The 20,060-nt window shown below is 40.5% G+C and overlaps 1 protein-coding gene across 7 annotated transcripts in view; it reads left to right on the forward strand.

The window, feature by feature from the left end:
• The window catches only part of mib2 (mindbomb E3 ubiquitin protein ligase 2), a 58,225-nt gene extending 46,327 nt beyond the window's left edge, over positions 1 to 11,898 (forward strand). For all 7 annotated transcript variants that reach the window (XM_021316097.2, XM_021316098.2, XM_021316096.2 and 4 more), the window contains 6 exons: positions 4,131 to 4,257; positions 4,390 to 4,650; positions 7,102 to 7,280; positions 8,644 to 8,837; positions 8,917 to 8,982; positions 10,641 to 11,898. In XM_021316097.2, the coding sequence (XP_021171772.2) occupies positions 4,131 to 4,257; positions 4,390 to 4,650; positions 7,102 to 7,280; positions 8,644 to 8,837; positions 8,917 to 8,982; positions 10,641 to 10,882 (1,069 nt within the window). In that variant the 3' untranslated portion in view covers positions 10,883 to 11,898. The remainder of the gene's footprint in view (positions 1 to 4,130; positions 4,258 to 4,389; positions 4,651 to 7,101; positions 7,281 to 8,643; positions 8,838 to 8,916; positions 8,983 to 10,640) is intronic.
• The last annotated feature ends 8,162 nt before the right edge of the window (positions 11,899 to 20,060 follow it).

Consider the following 20,060-nt stretch of genomic DNA (forward strand, 5'->3'; position numbering starts at 1 on the left):
GTGATATTTGCTTTCGCTGCTCGGGCCTAAATAAACCCGTATCTTGGAGGTCTATAATAGAACCTTGAGGAACTCTGTGTACAAGTGGCTGCTGTGGAAGAATATTTGCCTATATGAACCGAGAAGCTTCTATTGGTTAAATGAGACTTAATTTTAGTCAGTGTAACACAGAATCCTAAAGATGTGTTTGCACTGCTAACAACCAATCAGAGCCAGACACACCTCCTGGCTCTGATTGGTGGTTTCTGTCTGGGAGCTGTGTGTTTTTCCTAATGGTACGAGGGCCACTGGGAGGAGTTTGATTTTATTGTTTTTTTTTTTTTTTTTCACAAATGAGCTGTCTTATATTTTACTGTCAGGGCATAGTGACAAATATGTAAAAAATACAGTTATACAAAAGTTACATGCTGCCGCTTTAAGAACTTTATTTATTTATTTCCAACTTTTTGACATGTCCATATGCTGGAACTATTGAAAATTTAAAACCCAGAAAAATCAGAGCGGAAACTTTTCTTGCATGAGCTTTAACATTTTATAATTCTCTAAAGATCTTCAAACACATATGGGCCCGTTTTATATCGGTGACATGTATGTAACTTATGTCTGACTTGTTGCTATAAGTTTCCTTAACAGGAGATTCCTGCATTTGTACTTCATGGCAGCTTTCTGATTTACTATTAACTTTCCTATCCAAATATAGCAAAACTATGTCATGGAAAATTGTCCCTGGTTCTTTTAAAATAAGTCCCCAGAAAGAAAGGAAGTAAGAATAGAAAAACCAAAGCATGACTTGGATTTTCCTTTAGCATGCAAGGTTTTATACAATTAGAAACAAAGGCATAAGAAATACGTTTTAAACTCCCACCGGTGAGGTAACCTTATAATAGCGAAGATCACAATTACCACATATATAATTAGTAACTATAGATGTTGGTCAGTATTTCCTGTAGGACCTTGCTTAAACTCAGAGATTCTCAGACGGTAGTTAACATTTCCAAATTTAGGATGTTTCCTGACAGACGTTGAAAGCTCATAAGAAACTGTTTGCAACAGTATGAATTGGTGAGGGAGCAGAATGACCAGCAGATTCTGAAGCGCTGTTGTAGCTGCACGAATAACCTTGATCAAGTAGAAAACAATTTAATTTTAAATAGCTTCTTAAAGCTTTTATGTTTCCTCTAACTTTATATTCTTACTCTTCACTGATGCTGAACTTCGAGTCTTCTTCACTCAGGAGCTGCATCCACACCGAGGGCTGCGGGACACGGGTCTCAATGTTGTTACTGAATACTGTGTTGCGTTCACTGATCAGAAAAAGATGGGGTTGTTGACTTTCCAAATTGCTGAAAATTGTCTGATTCCACTCCAGACAATTTCTTTCCTTATTTGTCCTTTTTTTTTTTTTCTTGTTTTTTAATTTTTTTAATTTTATCTATTGGCGCTCTCTTTATACCGTTCATACTCTACGTACTGCCCAGTGAAGTCTGACCGTGTTGAAATAATAAGGACACTCTTGAATGCTTTAAAACATAAAATCTCTGTTCAGCATTGTGTAGGAGTGTTATATGTGCACAGAATAGATGATAAACTGCTGCAGGTGAGCAAGAACAGTGTAGGAGAATTGGAACCAGAGCAGGCAGTCATTTAATTAATGTTCAATCTGCTCTGACACCAGTCATATGCGCAGGTCTGTGAGTACGGGCTGCAGTCTTCAGCATTCATTCAGCCTGACACCAGCTGCTGCAGCCAATGAAAAGAGACATGAGTTACAGGGTTGATTCGTATTATTCCATCCATCCATCCATCCATACATACATCCATATTTCTACCTAAGTAGCAATATCTGCTATCGTTTTTACCGTGAACTTTTGTAATCACACTTTAATATGGGCCTAAAAGGACATGGAAAATGTGTGTTAGCTCTGATTCTTGTTATGATCTCTGCTGAGGATTCACAGTTAACCCAGCGCTCTATTTACAACTATCCCAAACTAAAACAATCTGTAAATCTGTTGATGTTTTGTCTTGTATAGATAAGTGGAAGGCTGCTTTCCAGTTTCTGAACTAAAGACCTTCCAGAAAGACATCCCCAGAGCAGCTGTGCACATCTGTTTTTTTTTTTTTTTTTTTGTGACAGACAGACAAAAAGGGTTTGTTTATCAGCCTATTTATTTTGTGTGAGGAAATGGAAAAAGGCAGCTATGTGCCAAGTTCACAGAGAGGCCTGGGAAAGTGAAGGAGCGCGGCACGATGCCAGATGTCTTCTTAGGAGGCAAATGTACGGGATGAATAACGTGTTAACCGTTTTCACTGGAAAAGAGATGCTGCTCGGCTTTTAATGCCTCCTGAATTCTGGCATTTCTCCTCTTTATAGCTTCACTTTTATTCTTCTTCCCCATTTACTGCTGCATCTTTTTATAGCAGTGTCCCCGTCAGATTTCACTGCATGCTTAGTCACATTGATAATGTTCATAAAAGGAAATCTATGAAAAGCAAAAAAAAAAAAAAAACCCAACAAAAACAAGCCTGCTTTAAATGGGAGTCCGACCTATTACATCTGCATTATACATCCTGCTTTCGTTCAGCTTTGATCACGCAATAAGCTTAAACAGGGATGATCCAAACAGCTAAAAATAAAATGATGGCTTCAGTCTCCAGGACAGTCATTGCTGATGCCCTTTGGCTGTTTGGTGACGGCAGGTTGGAGCGAAACGGCCCTTAAAACGTCAGCTAGGTCTGACAATCAGTATCAGTTCTATGAATAAAGCGGAAAACAGGACGAGTTGGTACAGATAAGATTAGGCTACTTCACATAATAAACTGAACAGTTTAAGCTTTTGAATGTGGTCTTGAAATTTGGCGCTGCTGTATAGCAGCCTCCATAAATGCTTGGACCACAAGCTTACAGATCTGCAATGCAGGTAGCTGTGACCTCTGGCAACGTGTTCTTTAGATGCCTTTAAATCACCCAGGCAGTCTATGTCGCATCTGGCTGATCATGTTACAAAAAAAAAATGTGTTCAGTCCACGCCTCTGAATGTGCCAGCAATAAGCAAATAACGACTCAGTTCATTTTAGAATAGATTCATCATATTAGTAAAACCTGCAGAAATCTTTGCACGTCGTCGGTGAACTACAACAAAAGCTTTCCACCCTTTTTCTTGTTATTCTGCTTTTTAAAATAATGGGCAGCGTGTGCGCCACCAGTGTTTCCACACTGTAAAATCCTGCAGAGGCAGCAGTAAATTAACCCAGCCTCCTCCAGAAGTTTTGGTTCATGTCACACTAATGCCGCCGTGGTGATTTGCCAGCTTCCCGGGCGCTCGCTGAGGCTGTCGGCTTCAATTTCACATTTCATAAAGCCCACTCAGCCAAAGAGGAGAGAGTATTCAACGGCGCAGCCCAGACCTGCACTGCATTAAACGCAAACAAAGTTGTGATGGTCTCACTTTACTGACTGAGACCTCATAATGCTCCGCAATGAAATACAGACTGATACTCAGCACAATGCACCGCAGCCTGACCAATCCAGATGGAGGCCAAACAAGGAAGGTTAACATGTTGGGACGTTATCGTCCGTCATGGTAAAGAGCATGTTTTATGCACAGAAGGCCTTTTTAACCGCTTCTAAAACAGCTTCACCTCTGTTCAGATGTCAGGAACTGAGACACATAATGATAAGGCCGTCCTGTTATGAAAAGTACAATCCCTTGCAAAACGCACCTCTTGGCTTTTCAACCATTTTGATACATTCCAAGCGATAATTTAAAACCTTTTTTTATTTTATGTGATGGATGTGCATAAAATAGTCCAAGTTGGTGAAAGGAAATGAAAAATATAGATATAAAACAAAGATAAAAACCATAAAAAACTGAAACTGACGTGTTTTTGTATCCACCCCTTTGCTACGAGCCCCTAAAAAGTTGTGTTGCCGCCAATTAACATTGGTTTTAACGACTGGCCACAGATTTTAGGTCGGAAAGTCGAAACTTTGACTGGGTCATTCTATATATCCTTTAATTTATAGGTACCAGTGGACATAGTTGCTAAAAAAATGTACAACACTGGAGTCTTACACGGTGTAATCTGAGCTGAAGGGTCTCCTGCTCTTCTGTTTTTCCTGCCTTCAGGGCCACAGAAAAGATCCTGGCTCGAGCTCGGCAGCTAGTGGACGTCAAAAAGGAAGACGGCTTCTCTGCCCTGCATCTGGCCGCTCTCAACAACCACAGAGACGTCACCGAGGTCCTCATCAAGGAGGTGAGCTGCAAATGAGGGCAAACAAGACGCGTGCTATTGGCTTCCCTCTTGCCTCTTAGCGTGCTTTTTTTTTTTTTATTCAATCCAAATTTGATAAACGAGATTACACCTCGCCGAACCTCTCTTTCCCAGGGGCGCTGTGACGTCAACATCCGTAACAACCGGAACCAGACGCCACTGCAGCTGGCCGTCACACAGGGCCACACGGAACTGGTGCAGCTGCTGGTGGACGAGGGCGCCGACGTCAACATGGAGGACGAGGACGGTGACACGGCCATGCACGTGGCCCTCCTTCGCCCGCAGCTGGCCAACGTCATGCTCACCCCGTCAGCAGGGAGCAGCAGCACGGAGGAGGGCACCGAGGGCTGCTCGTCCACGTCGCTCTACTGCAGGGTGAGGGCTGATGGGAAATGGAAATTACTTTTCATTAAATGGTAGATTAAGGTGCAGAGGCATTGTTAAACAAAAACACATTCAAAACCCGCGGATGTAGTGAGAGATTTCTAAATCCCGTAACTACATCGAAACCTTTAGCAAGTGTCCCAAAAATGCACAAAACTCTATTAGATGGAAGCTATTGATACCTGGAATTAATGCTGAAGGTAAAAATAAAAAAATAAAAAAAATCTGGATATTTATTCCAGCTTTGAGCTTGTTGTCTGACAGGCCTTTACTTCTTCATTTCAAGCAAATATGCCCTTTCTTGACTAAGGTCTGCTGAAGTCCTAATATCTGAACCTGGTCCAAATAAACCAAGTTAACAAGACTGTAGTTAAGAGCTTGAAGTGACAGTTACAGCACAAAGAGAAACAATAATAACACCTCGAGAGGCGATCATGGGCTAAATGAGGTTGTAAAGACGTAACCAGACGTTGCCGATTTACTCAGAAATAGAGACGTCTGTTTCTTGCAGCCTTAAAGAGACAAATATAGTCTCTCAGTGGGATAAAAACACACTCTGCGAAGCACATAGTGGGAAACGCAGTAGAAACCTCAACCAAATCCCGCTGTAATGAACGTTGTAGTGTATGTTTAGTCGTCTGGGATATGTTTAGGATGAAGCTGTTAATTGGCTTCCAGGTAAACGGCGGGATGAAAGGTGAAAGGAGGCAAACGGGGCTATTTAGGTCGCTCAGCTTTCAACAGGGTTATCTGAGCACAAGGACCTCAGTTCATTGTGTAAGCAGGTAACAAGGACCCAGATTCACATAAGGTTGGACCGTTGGCGTAAAAATATGGGTACAATTAAACTTCTACGTGATTTTTTACTTTGCTTGAGCATAAAAGATTTATTTTCTTTAAATAAAGGTTGTCTCACACATTGCTCTTTCTCTCAAAGGTAATATTTTTAAGAGAGCCACAGTGATGTTAGGAATAAAATCAGAAGGAAGTGCTGAAGGGTTCAGAGGAGAAGACGACCCACTTAGTCCAGTAATATCAAAATAAGCCACGATGGTGCTTTAGTTAACATTTTTGATATAGAATTATTTCTTTGAAGGGGGGGGGGGAGCATTGTAAACAAAACATTTTTACCCCAAATGAAGTCTTAATCATGATGTAAGAGACTTGGACACAAGAGCCACTCATCCCAGAGATATTACACAGATCAGAAAACGTTTTTATGAACTTAATGAACCGATTCCATCATCGTAAAACTAGAAATGCGTTTATAATTTTCTCAAGCATGTTAGCCATTAGCTTAGTAAGCATGGCTAACAGTACTAAAAGACCAGTGTAATTATAAAATCCACTGACTTTGAAGCTTCTTCTTCATGTAGTGTTACTACGACCCAGGGTGTCATAGGAATGGTGCATTCACCAATCAGAACAAAAAAATTGGTTTTGGTTTGCAACTATCCTGGTTAGTTTTGATCAAATCATCTATTTCCGGTCATTAGCCGATTTCTCTGTGCATCTTTGTCTAAAATAGATTCTGAATAGATTTGTTTGTTGTTTGATTGAACTCTACAGAATAAGACATCTTTGGTCACATAAAGGTGGAAATGGTAGTCTTTTTAAATTGATTTTATTTTTTTAGGTCTGGGTATCGATTCATATTTCAAGAATCGATTCGATCCCGATTCTTAAGATTTAGAATTCGTATCTTTCCAATCTCAATTAGAATTGCTGCCGTTAAAAGCATTATTTTAGCTCTTACCTGAATTACAGGACTGTGTAGTTATGCAACATATTGATACTAGTAATAAATTAACATTAAACAGCAAATTAATAAAGTAATAGGAGTTAATGGTGGCTGTAAGGACAGTGAATACCTTTTTTTCTCCAACTCGATCTTTGGTTATGTAAATCAAGCTTTAGGAATTACGATAGTCAAGTAAGCATCCTTTAACGCAGCCCTACTTTTTTATTTTATACATTAAAACAAATCTGCCATTTAACGCAGGTGTGTACATGCTTAGGATCAATATGTCGCCATTTGAAAAACATCGTTATCGCTTCAGATGACCGCTTCCAGTGCAGCTCCTCAGCATCCCGGGCTCTGAGTCGACACACACACACACAAAAAAACACAGTCACTCGCAGCCATGAAGGTGGCTAGACTTAAGTGCTCAGGGCTGTTTTGGCCACTGTCAGCAGATTAATTGTTAAGTTCTTCTGTGCTGATTAGATGTGGGTTTATGTACCGTCTAAATCCGGATCACTCTCATTTAACTTCCTGTACCTTTTGTAATGCTTAGTTCTCCTTCATGCTTGACTTTGTTTTGAAAGTATTCTCTCTCCCCTACACAATCCAATCTGACTCATAATGATTTTAGTTTGCACTCCCCTTGCTCCTCCCTTCCTTCTCCTTATCCTCTCGTCTTCCATCTTTTATGTCCACAGCTGAACTCTTCGGGTCTCCTGGGGAACGCCGAGCTAAACGTTGGCATGGGTATCGCCTGTTTTCTGGCCCAGGAGGGTGCTGACATCAGCTACGCCAACCACAAAGGCAAAAGTCCTCTGGACCTGGTGGCAGACAGCACCATGCTGCAGCTCATCAAGAACTTCTCTGAGAAGCACAGGTACATGTTCACAAACCTAGCGTGAAAGGGAACAATCTTGAATAAAGATCAGGATATTAAGGTTGAGACCATTACTTATGGTTACATCAAGCATCGTATGGTTACATAAAAGTGAGGCCTTCACTTTCTTAGGTATTGCTCCAGGTTTTTTTGTGAGTAGCTGCAGTACTCTTGCCGTAATTTTGGGTTGGCCAGCAAGTCGTGGGAATTTTCACCGCTGTTTTATTTTTTTGCCACTTGTGTATAATAGTTCTAGTTTTAATTATTAATTAAATTAATTATAATTAATAATAATAATTATTATTATTATATTAGTTCACCCTTCCTGATCTCCCCTGGATCTCTGGCTGTCACCTGGGATTCATAGAACCGTAGTTGAGTTACATACTCAACATTCATTCTCACTGTTTTGTTTTTTTGGAGTCCCAAAACCCTAAAAGCTGCTTTGCATCGCTTTCCAGATGGAGAGATGACAGCAGGGATGGACAATTATTCAATATCAATATATATTGCGATATAACTTTATTCATTAAAAGTGATATGACATTTTCAATATTTCAATATACGTTACAGTCTATGTTTACAGCATCTGTCACTGACTGACGTTCTGGATTTTATGTAATTTTATTTTAGAAACACAGCAAATTAATTATCATAAATTTATTCAGGCATCTGTTGTGGGCATTCTTTGCAGTCTTCCTGATGCTTTTATTTTGTTGATATTGATATCATGATTACATTGTATCAACACAAATTAAGAAATATATCCTGATATCAGTTTTGGCCATATCATCCAGCCCTAAATTATAGTGACTGTTGTTTTGGTTGGGGCATTGTGTTTTGCTTCTTAGGATCTTTTTAACCTATTTCATGTCGTATAAATGTGTTTAAAAAAAAAAAAAAATCTTATGCATAACTTAGCCCAGTCATTTTTTGCTTCAATAACTATATATATATTTTTAATATTGAATTCTGTGTTCAGTTAACTTCAACTGATATTAAAAATACTTTCATTTAAAAAAAGTTAAACAATAGAAACTCATAAAGAGGATAACACTTTTTGCTACACGGCATGTTACACTGATTGATATAAGTAATAATAATAATAATAAAATTAATATTAATAATAATGATGATGATGATGATGATGATGATAATAATAATAATAATAATAATAATAATAATAATAATAATAATAATAATTAATATGTTATTGTAAAAATCTAAATCAAAGCAAAGTCGAGATTAAATGTGGGTTCTAAAGATAAATTCTTCTAGAAACAAATCCATTATTGTGGCATGGTTTACCACAATAATAATGTTTTATGTTGATGTGCTCTCTCGGCTGTTTGCTGTCGTTCAGGTTGCAGCGTCTGCAGGCCATCACATGTGGACAGGGCTTGAGCAGCGCGAGCATGCGGCGGGTCCACACAACACCCAACACCATGACCAACCTGGTTTTTCCCACGCCGCCTGGTCCCAGTGAATGCCTCATCTGTTCTGAGCTCGCTCTGCTGGTTCTCTTCTGCCCCTGCCAGCACAGCGTGGCCTGTGAAGGTAAGTCTGCAGGCTGCTGTGGGGCTGGGGAGGGTGTTGGTCTTCTATGTAATCAGCTACACTCACCTTGTCTTAACAGAATGCGCTCATCGCATGAAGAAATGCATCAAATGCCAGGTGACGATAACCAAGAAGATACGACAAGGTGAGAAGAGATCACAGGCATTTTCTTTTTGTTATGGGTTAAATTCCTAACATGATAGGGACATGATTGCTTTCAGACGTGACACTAGTCATCCGTTCATGTCTGAGTATTTTTGTGTCATTAGTAGATAAATCTACTGTCAGTTGTCTGCCTTCATAACTGGATTTGTTATGCGACGATCTTAAAGCGTCAGTGAGACTCAACTTTTTCTTCTTAAATGCGGTGCTCTGCAAAAGTATAAGAACTACTTTAAGAGTTTCACTTTTAGTCATGTGGCAACCACAAATTTCTGTATTTTATTAGAATTGTATGTGATCGATCGACAAAATTTATTGCAGACATACTCTGAAACGTGTGGTGTACATTTGTGTTCGGCCCTCTTTTCCCGATGCCTCCAAACAAAAGCCAGCGTAAGCAGAAGTCACCTAATCGGTGAACAAAGTCCCCTACTGTGTGTCATTTAATCTCAGAATACATGCGGCTGTTCTGTGGAGACCTCAGCGCTTTGTTAGAGAGCTTTAATGAGCAAAAAGGACCTTGAAGATGATGAAACACAGCGGACAGGTCAGGGGAAAAGTGGCAGTGAAGTTTAAAGCAGACTGAGGGTATAAAATAATATACGTTGTTCCCAAGGATCTCCTTCAGCACTTTTCAATCCTCGTCTTAGATTAGCCTCAAATGACAGACCAGGAAAGGAGAGCATTATTAACAGAGGCCTAGAGGCCTATGCAGACTCTGGAGGAGCTTCAGCTCAGGAGGAAGAATGATATGACAACTATTATTTGTGCCCTCAGATCTGGCCTTTATGGAAGAGTAGCATTGTTACGTTTAAATAAGTGAAAGAAGAGGTTCTGGTTCGTCAACTAAAACTGTCAATATAGAAAATGCAACGTGTTGGGAAAAACTACCTGCTTATCACTCTGAATGCACCGCCCCCCATGCAGAAACATGGCGATGGAGGGCAGCATCATGCTGCAGGGGTGGTTTCCTTCAGCAGGTACAGGGAAGCTGGTTGCCGTTGATGGGTAAAATTAAATACATTGCAATCCTAGAAGAAACCTTCCACAAGACTTGAGCTGAGTTTCACCTTCCTGCAGGAAAACCCTAAAAATATAGTGCGGGCTAAAGTAGAATGCTGTAGATCAAACCACATTCTTGTGCTCGATCCAGTTTGACTGAGCTTAAGCTATTTTACAAGGACGAGGGGGCAGAAGTAAATGGGTCTAAATGTGCAGAGCTTGTAGAGATGTACCACAGCTGTAATTGCAGTGAAAGGTAATTCCTCAGAGAATAGTGGCTGCATGCACACCACAGATTTCAGATATTGTAAAAAAAGGAATCGAAACCCCATGCATAATTTTCCTTTCACTGCACAATCATTCAATACTCTGTGTGTCTGTAAATTCCCACTAAAACAGGCTGAGGTTTGTGGTTCTAATGATGGAAAATCTTACAAAGTTCTAGTCGTATGGATGAAAGACGCTGTAAAAGCAGCCGTGTCCCACTGGCCATTTCTGGAGCCTAAACCCCCGTCATCTTTCAGACCGTAGCTCACAGGAGCAGCAGACCCGTCTCGTCTTGCACAATAATGCACCACCAGCATGCATTTCTCTTGACTTGACTAAAAAGGGACCTCTTGCCGATGGTTCTCTCCACAGACCAAACGGAGGTGGACTGCAGCCCTGGCACAGAGAACTCTGAGCAGCACAACCTGCTGGAGCAGCTACAGTCCCGCTACAGACAGATGGAGGAGCGCATCACCTGCCCCATCTGCATCGACAACCACATCAAGCTGGTCTTCCAGTGCGGACACGCCTCCTGCATTGACTGCAGCGCCGCGCTCAAGACCTGCCCGATCTGCAGGCAGACCATCCGGGAGCGCATCCAGCTGTTTGTCTGAGCGGGAAGGGCCGCAGAGGCGCAGCGCTCTCGTCCCCCTCCTCTCTGGCCGCTGCAGCCTCCCCGCGCCTCTGATTAAACATTCACACAACTTTTTTCTAAAAGACCCTGCTTAATATTGCTCAGAGTCCACTGTTACATGTTGGTTCGTTTCCATCTCGAGCAGCGCAGGAACATTGCTTTAATTTTAGCTCCTGCAGCAGGACTGACTCTTTGCTGAGCCTGCGAGGAATCACGCGAGGCAGAGTTGATGCGACGCCTCCTCTTTGAATCCTCTGATTGGTAAAGAAGCAGCGGAAAGGAAAAAAAAAAAAAAAAAGCGGTTCCTCCTTGTGTCTCTTGTTCCCTCCCACGACTGTTGTAGTTTGTCCCATCTTTGCTGCTTTAAGTGGATGTCTGTTACCCATCATCCTCTGTGTTTTTTTTTTTGGCCTCTTTTGTTTACAAGTCTGCACAGAGATGAGTGGTTGTCCTCATTCTGCTCAGCCCGTGAAGTGTATTGCTCTAATTTACAACTATCTCTTAATTATCAACGCAAGGCTCTCCAGAGAGCAGGTATAGCTGAAAGCTCTCTACGTAGACCCCAAACACCTCTGTCTGTATTACAGTGGGGGACAGACACTATATATGCATGACTTTATGCATATTGTAAAGCTGAAAATTACTTTTGGTCACATAAAATGTTTTCTTGACTTTAGGGTTACGTTTGTGGCTGTCAATATACCATTGACTACAGAGTTTTATTTATGTGTGAAAGGGGATGTTATGTTTTTTTTTTTTTTTTTGCTTAGCAAAAAAAGATTTTTGTTTTATTTCTACTGAGGTTCAACCCAAGCCTATGTCCGCTACTCAGGGTATTGCATCTTGGAATCACTCGGAATATCTCTAAATGTTTAAAGAGGCCTTTCCCAGACTCTCACACTAACACCATTACAGCGCATTGTGTCCAATTGTTGTAGTGGCTCACCGAGGGGAAGAAAAGTAACAAGAACAAAGTATTAGATTTGCTGTTAATGACTAAAATACACACAAAACACACACACGTAAATCTCAGTTGTAACGTTGATAGTTGCAGGGCAGTTTCTGCAACATATTCCATTTCCTTTCCAAACTTTCTAGACAAAGATGCGAGAAGTTGCAAACTTTTCCAAATGAAGGAATAAGATAAGATAAGATAAGATAAGATAAGATAGGCTTTATTGATCTCACATTGGAAAAATTCACATAATGGGATCATGGCCTGGATCAACGTTAATTATCTTTTCAATTCCAAGCATCTCATGTTTCCTTTTAACAAATTAATCCAGAACTTTCTGGCCTCATATTTAATACCCGTCCTGGCTGATTCAGGTAAAAGTAGGCCTTGCTAATTACGACCATTCAGACTTTTCATTAAAATCAGTCCTGAATGATCAGATCCCAGTCACCCGCTTTATATGCGACACGCAGTCGTGATGGAGCTGGGCCGTCATCAAACCAACCAATAGACAGCTACGTTGTTGTCAACGAGGTGAATATTCATTTTGATTATATCTTTCTTATTTCTGCTAAACTCGTTATGAGTTTTTATCTTAACATACATGATTATAGAGAGATGGAGAGTAAATAATGAAGAAAATTTAGCACCAGCGCACAGGCACTAAAGATTTTACCCAAGTGCACAGCGCTGGCGGCTTGCTGGCGGCTTGCTGGCGGCTTGCTGGCGGCTTGCTGGCGGCTTGCTGGCGGCTTGCTGGCGGCTTGCTGGCGGCTTGCTGGCAGCCAGCATCTGCTCCACACACCTTTATTAGCCTACACACTGCAAAATCGGATCTAAAATCAGCAAAATGTTCTTAAACATAGTGTTTTTATCCTTGATTTGAGCAGGTAAATAATATCATCTGCCAATAGAATTAGTATTTTGACCCTTAAATTAAAATAATTAGACATCCTGCAGTTGAATTAAGACAATGGAGATAAATTGTTCCTATTTTAAGTGCAAAAATCTTATTCTATTGACAGATCATCTTATTTACGTGCTCAAATCAAGAACAGATACACTAATTTTAAGAAAATTTTTACTTATTTTTAGTTCCGTTTTTGCAGTGCACACATTATGCTGCGTAAATGTGACACATATAGAAAGGTTATATGTGATTTTTATGAGTCCTTTTATAATCTGGTGACCCCAGTGGATTTAGTCAACTCCAACAACAGAAAAGGTGTTAAAATAAGCAAACTATATAGTGCAGAAGCACTAACTCCAGCTGATATACACTGATTTATGTGAGGGCATCTTTTATTGAGTTTATTAAAATCTAACCAAGAAAATCTTATCTATAGAGTCTAGACATCTATTTAATCATGTTTGGTGAAAACATTGCTGATTATGGCAACACTGTTTAAAGAAGGGTTTGTTTTTTGTTTTTTTTCTAATTGGGGAGTAGTCCATGTAGCTCTGCTCTTCTAGCAGAATCGGGTCAACTCAGCGGGGGGGGGGACTTCTCAATCTCCCAGGAGGGATTTTGTTCAGACTGCTAAACTAAATGCTTAGATATACCTCTCTCCACCTGTGAATGTGAGCCACTTGGACCTCACAGAGGAGCAAGCACTGTTTTCCTTGGGGCTATCAGCGTCCCTGGCGGTGCACACAGCCAGCGGCAAAGATGATTGCATTTCAGTCACATGGGCTTTGTGGTCGATCAGACCTGAAGGGGGGAAAATTAAGACTAATGCAGATAAATTAAATCCTACTGAGGTGGTCTGAGGAAATCTGTCCTTAAAACGTTTTAAAAACGCGTCACACCTGTATTTAGGGTTGTCCTGGTGTGGTGGGATTGTTCAGGACGGATGTTATTGCCAGGTGCGAACTGCTTTAACAGAATGAAATATCGCTAATAAATCCAAGAAGGGCCCCTAAACTTTATTTCTGGCTGCGCTGGTCTGCTCCTTTGGGTTTGTCACTGGATCCCCCCTTTAAAACAGGCTAATCAATGCTTTCTTTATCTTTTAGTTGTTATCGGGTGTATTGTGCAATGTTGAATCAAAAACCGTGACGTTTCTGTCTAAGATCCATAGCTTGTCTTACCAGTCAACTATGTCAGAAGCAAGCCGTCCCTTTTTCTCCTCTGGAGTTCTGGATTGTACTTCAGCTTAGTCCTGTTTAGTGTGTTGGTGTGTTTTCTTGAAGGGCTTATGCATATATGACAAAAAAAATAAATAAATCTAGTCAAATCTTAATTTGATCTTAATAAAAAAATAAAATAAAAATAAAAAAAAGATCTGGAACCTCCAGAGACAGGAGGGTTTTTATGTCTTTAGTAGCTCCCAGATTGCGGGAGAGCCAATGTTAAAGATGTACATTTGAATGTTAGTAGGGGAGATAATGTATCCTGTCTCACGCTGCCTTTTTATGTGCGAAAAAAAACAACAACAAAAAAAACATACAAAGAAAAGAGCTAGAATATCCTCGTGGTTTACTATGAGGAGGGAACTTTTACATCAGTGCCAAATCGCATGAGGATGTGCATGAACATGCACGCCCGTTACTACACAGACGCACTCTTCTGCCCCCACCCCCATCCCACCTCGGAGAGCTTGATTATTCCCGCGGCGTGATTTAAAGTGAAACAAAGCGTAGTTTTGGATCAGTAGTATTATCTCTGCAGTTTGTGGTGTTAGCCTTCTAGCTTCAGCGGTCACACTCTGAACCTCCATGACAGGTGATGCTACTCTCATTCCCAAAACATGATCTGTTTGGAGCTTTTTACAGCTATATACTTATATATAATATATATATATATATATATATTTATATTTTGTGACACATTATCAACCATGGGACATGTTTCTTACAGAAGTTTCAGTATTTAAGGATTGTCCTTTTGGTGTTCTTAGTTGAAGGGTTTACAGGCGAGGCAATAATGTTAAAGAAAAACGTGTAAAATTGTTTTAATTTTCTTTTCCTCCTTTAAGGAGTTTTGCTGTGAGCGCGGCTAAACGGTCTCTGTATAAAAGTTGTCAAATAAAGCAGCAAATGTTACTGTTGGTGTTTGTACAGTTCAACTCTCGAAGTTCTGATGTTGGCCTTACTGTCCATTCCTCCTCTGTTGATGTTTTTTTTTTTTTTTTTTTCTGTTGAATTCTGTACAAAAATATTTTGCAATAAATACGGAACTGTTTTTCAAAGGCTGGCTGGATCTTTATCTGAAGATGATTTCTGTGCATTTACTTTTTAAGTCTTTCATTATTTGACCTGCCAATCAGTGATCAGAGCCCATCTAGGATACATTGATCGGTTTAAAATAGCTGATTAATGAGAAATTGCATGTCTGACAAAATAAAAAGTGGTTTTCCTCTTTATGATTTATTATTTTGACTAAAAAAGAAACAAGGACAAGAGGAAGAGAGCGTAGAGTAGCTCTGAGGTAGATTTATGGGGTTTGATTGTTCTCTAAAGTGAGTGGTGGGAAATCAGATGTTGCGTTGGATTTGTTAATTTTCTCGCTGTTCGTTTTCTGCGTGAACTTTGATTCTCTTGCATGTGGGACTTTAAGCGGACTGTAACCGTGAGTGAGAACGGCTACAGGGCGGTCACTGAACATCCTTGGAAACATGATATGAGCTGGTAAGTTGCCCAGAACTCACTGTCATTGCAGATTTGTGTTGGTGGGTCAGAACGTATCTGGAAGCGCTACATTCAGTCAACTCTGTCCTGAATCAGGTTTTAGCTGTGGGATTGTGTTTCTGCCCAATGGATTTTTTCTTTCTTTCTTTGAAGTGAGACACATCTCCCAGTTCTATTGTTAGGCAAAAAAAAAAAAAAAAAAACTCTAATTTTCACACGCAGGTAATTTCTGTTTTCTGAAATGTGAGGTTTAATCAGGCATTGCTGTGTTTCGCACCTTAGGACAGCCACATCCATCAATGTCTGAGAACAAATTGAGAAAAACTGCCTTGATCGTGTTGATGAAACATCAGAAAGTGCCACGGAAGAGTTCACCACAAGCAGCTTTTCAACCAAGAGCCAAATCTCTGAGGGTGCTGAAGGGTTCAGCTGCAGCAACACTTGGATATCTAATCCAATCATAAATATAAACCTTGACTGGCTTGAACTGGCTTGACACATTTTGTCATGGCCTCCCCGCGATATTTAATATATTTTTGTGAGATTTTATGTGACAGAACAACACGATGTAGTACCTAACCACGGGGTCGAAGGCAATCCTAGAAGGACAAAAAAGTGGAAAACCTTTTAGTGCATTTTTATTCTGAGTCAATACTTTGTTGAACCTCATTCTGCTGCAGCTACAACTCTAGGTGTTTCAGGGTATAACCCTACCAGTGTTGCCCATTCTTCTTTGCAAACTAGCTCCGGCTGAGTCCGGTTCAAGAGAGAGTGTTTGTGAACGGCAATCTTTAAAAGGTGCCACAGATTCACATTTGTAGTTAGTTGTAGGCCTTATCAGGGCCAGTCTAACACAGGAATATGCTTTGATTTGGTTCTCCCGTCTAAACCATCTTTAGGGTTGTAATCTTGCTGAAAGGTGAACCTCTGCTTCCGGCTGTCGTATTCTGTTGCCTCATCAGACTTTCATCCAGGATCGCACTTTATTTAGATCCGTTCATCTTCCATCTACTCTGACCAGGTCCCCTGTACCTGCTGAAGAGAAACCTTTCCACAGCGTGATGCTGCCACTGCCATGTTTGATTGTGGGGATGGTATGTTCGGGGTGATTTGCCGCTATAGATACTGTTTTGCATGCAGCTCTGAAAGCTGATTGTAGGTTACATCTGATTAGAGCGACTATGGTGCTGGTACCCATCTGTGGCAGTCATTGGACGAGAAGCAGGATAAATCCTGGACAGGTCGTCAGTCTGTCACAGGGCAACACAGAGGCACGCAGGACAAACAACCATGCCCTCACACATACGGACCAATTTACACAGACAAATCAACCTAAAAGTCAAGGTTTTGGATTGTGTGAGAAGGCCAGAGTACCTGGAGGGAACCAGATTTGTTACACATAAAATGAAATATTTAAAAGCTGTAAATCATTGTAATTTTCATGATTATGGTGTGCTGATAATGAAAACCCCAAATTCAGTGACTCAGAAAAATATTTTTTTGCATAAGACGAATAAAAAACACAATATTTTAAATTGAACTGTTAGGGTCCTGCAAATTATGCTAATTTCCATGCACTAAATACTTGACTGGGCCTGTTTTGGCATGAAAAGAGGACTTTAGGCCATTGTGCAACAGCCCTGTTATTTTCCTCCTTAGCTCAGGTAAGATGCTTATAGCCCATGTGTGGGATTCGTCAGTACTCGGTATATGCACTAACTCCAGCCTAAGTCCACTCCTTGCAAAGCTCCCCCAGCTTCTTGGCTGTGGTTAACCCTGCTGCTGGTGCACCTCTTCCTACCGCACGTTTTCCTTCTTCTCAACTTTCCAAAAATATCATATAACTTATTATTATTATTATTATTTTACAATATTCAAGAGACACTGAATTTTGGGATTTTCATTTTCTGTAAGCCATATTCATCAAAATGACAAGAAACAAGACCTTGACATAGCTAACTAATGAATTTATATAGCATGTTTTCCTTTCTGAAATAAGTGAGCAGTCATCTTTTTTCCCAGCCTGCTGATTCTTTGAGCTGTACTTGTCCTGGTCGTGTGTCCCAGCAGGGCTTCCTGTGACAAACAGCTGACAGGGTTTCATTCAGCACCTGCACCAGGTTTGAAAAAGCCCAACTTTCCTGACGTTCAAAACATGTCGCAACCTTTATTCATTCAGCTTCACATTTATCCAGTTATTGTTTAACGCTTTTTAAATCTTTCAAACTGATTCACCTTCTGCCTATTTATTACTGAGTGGTCATATTGCTAATAATATGTGGAGCTAAGGATAGCTACTGGCACCCTGATGGATTTTCATTCCTTTTTTCCCCCTGATTGTGAAGGTTATGTGTAGACAGCGCCACCTTGTGGTAGACAAACAAACAGCAGAAACAACTTTGTGTGGTAATGATTACCCAGCAGCAAACCACTTTCTGTCTCCTCTCAGTCAGTTTATCACCTTTGGATAAGTTTCCTATTGATGGTGTTATGTCTACATGTCCATTCATACTCGTATCCGTTTTATGGTCAGTCAACTGAACTCATAGTGTAGCTTAACAAAAGAAAAAAATCGTCTTGAAATTAAATGATGTCACGATGTCTCCGGCAGAGGGCGCCCTTGTTTGCGGAACTGACCCCGTAATGGGACGAGAGCTTCTTCCTAACACAACCCCGCATTTATCTCCCCTGAACAAGGCAGGCACATGGCGAAAGCGTTTCCTGAAACTGAACATTTAGACTCACATCTTTTTGACCCTGAAAATAAAGAAGGAGAGGGGGACAAACTTTAAATATAGAGAGACGGTTCTTAGTAGTGGTCAAAACAGTGTTTTTTTTTGCTTTGTTGTCACGCTTAAATGTTTAAGATCACCAAACACATTTCAGTAAAGGACAAAGCCATCCGAGTGAATACAAAAATCAGTTTTCAAACGATGATTCAATTCATTAAGGGAAAAAATGCTTTTCAAACTGACTTGCCCATCTGTAAAAAACAAAAAAACAAAGTTAACTCATGGATAACTGGGTGACGGTGGCACAAGAGGAGTTTTTCCTGTAACCAGCGGGTTGCTGTAGGTTGTGTAGGTACCTACACCCCCGCTCAGACTGTCTCAGTTGTGTCCTTGGGCAAGGCACTTCACCCACATTGCCTGCTGGTGGTGGTCAGAGGGCCCGATGGCGCCTGGCTTCTGCCCCAGGGCAGCTGTTGCGACTCTCACCAACGTCAGGGTGTGAATGTGTGTGTGAATGACGGTAGCGTAAAGCGCTTTTGCCATTTAATTAACAGAATGAGCTATTTTGTCGTTGTTGTTTTTTTCTTTTCTTAGAAAAGCGAGCTCAATTTCACATGGGAAACCCAGGCATGATCAATACCTTCAGATTAAAGCAAAACATTGAAATAATGGTTGAAACATCTCAAGAAGCAACATATCATCTAAAACTATAAAAAAGCAGTGAAAAAATCCCACAAAATAATTGGCATCTATCAATCAAGAATGGGTTACAAAGCCATTTCTAAGACAGTAGAGAACAATCCAGAACATTTAAAGCAGTGCAGGTAAGCTCAGTGTTCAAGGTTTAGCAATAAAGAACGAAAGACTGGGCAAAAATGACCGCCATGGGTGAGTTCCACGGCCAAAACCACCAATGACCAAAAAAGACAAAAAACGAGGCCAGTCTTACATTCAATGAAAAGAAATGTCTGGATCACCCCCAAGACTTTTGGGAAGATATTCTCTGGACTGACAAAACAAAAGTGGAGCGTTTTGGAAGGTGTGTTTCATCTGACCCAAAACCAACAGTTTCAGAAACAGACCGTCAAACATGGTGGTTTTAAGGTGATTTGGGGGCTGCTTTGCTTCCTCTAGACCTGGACGCCTCGCCGTAATTGATGAGATCATAAATTTGACTCCCTACCAGAACAACCTGCAGGAGGATGTCCAGCCGTCTGTATAGGACCTTATCACTTAAAAAAACAAACAACTAATGTCTGTTTGGTTTTGCAGCAGGACCATAATTTGTAGTTTTGGAGAGGCCTAACCAAAGTCTGGAATTCAATCTGCTTCAGATACTTTTGTAGGACCTTGAACACGGTGTTTATACTCAAACGCCCTCCAACGTGTATGAATTAAAACATTTATACAATGGAGAGTGAACCAAAATCCTTCAGTGGGAATTTTAAAGACTCACTGGCAGTCACTGCAAACTCTTGGTGTCAGTTGTTGTTTCTCAGAGCGCCACAACTAGTTATTAGATTTAGGGGGCAGCTACGTTTTCACATGGGGCCAGGTTGGTTTGGTTAGCTTTTTTCCCCTTAAAGAATTTTGTGTTAATTCAGGTCATCTTTATCAGATATTAAATACTTGTTTGATGATCCCAATCATTAATTTTGGACATAAAAGCAAAAGTAGAAGAAATCTGTTAGGCAGTGAACAATATTTTGCACCACTCTACATGGGAAACATATGAAAGTGCTCTTCTACAACATAGCATCTGCATAAATTAGAATGTAAAACATGAAAATAATCTACAATAAATTTGTAAAATCACAGCTTCCTTGATAAAATGCATAAAA

Source organism: Fundulus heteroclitus, chromosome 1 (genome assembly GCF_011125445.2).
Source record: "Fundulus heteroclitus isolate FHET01 chromosome 1, MU-UCD_Fhet_4.1, whole genome shotgun sequence".
Classification (NCBI taxonomy): Eukaryota; Metazoa; Chordata; class Actinopteri; order Cyprinodontiformes; family Fundulidae; genus Fundulus; species Fundulus heteroclitus.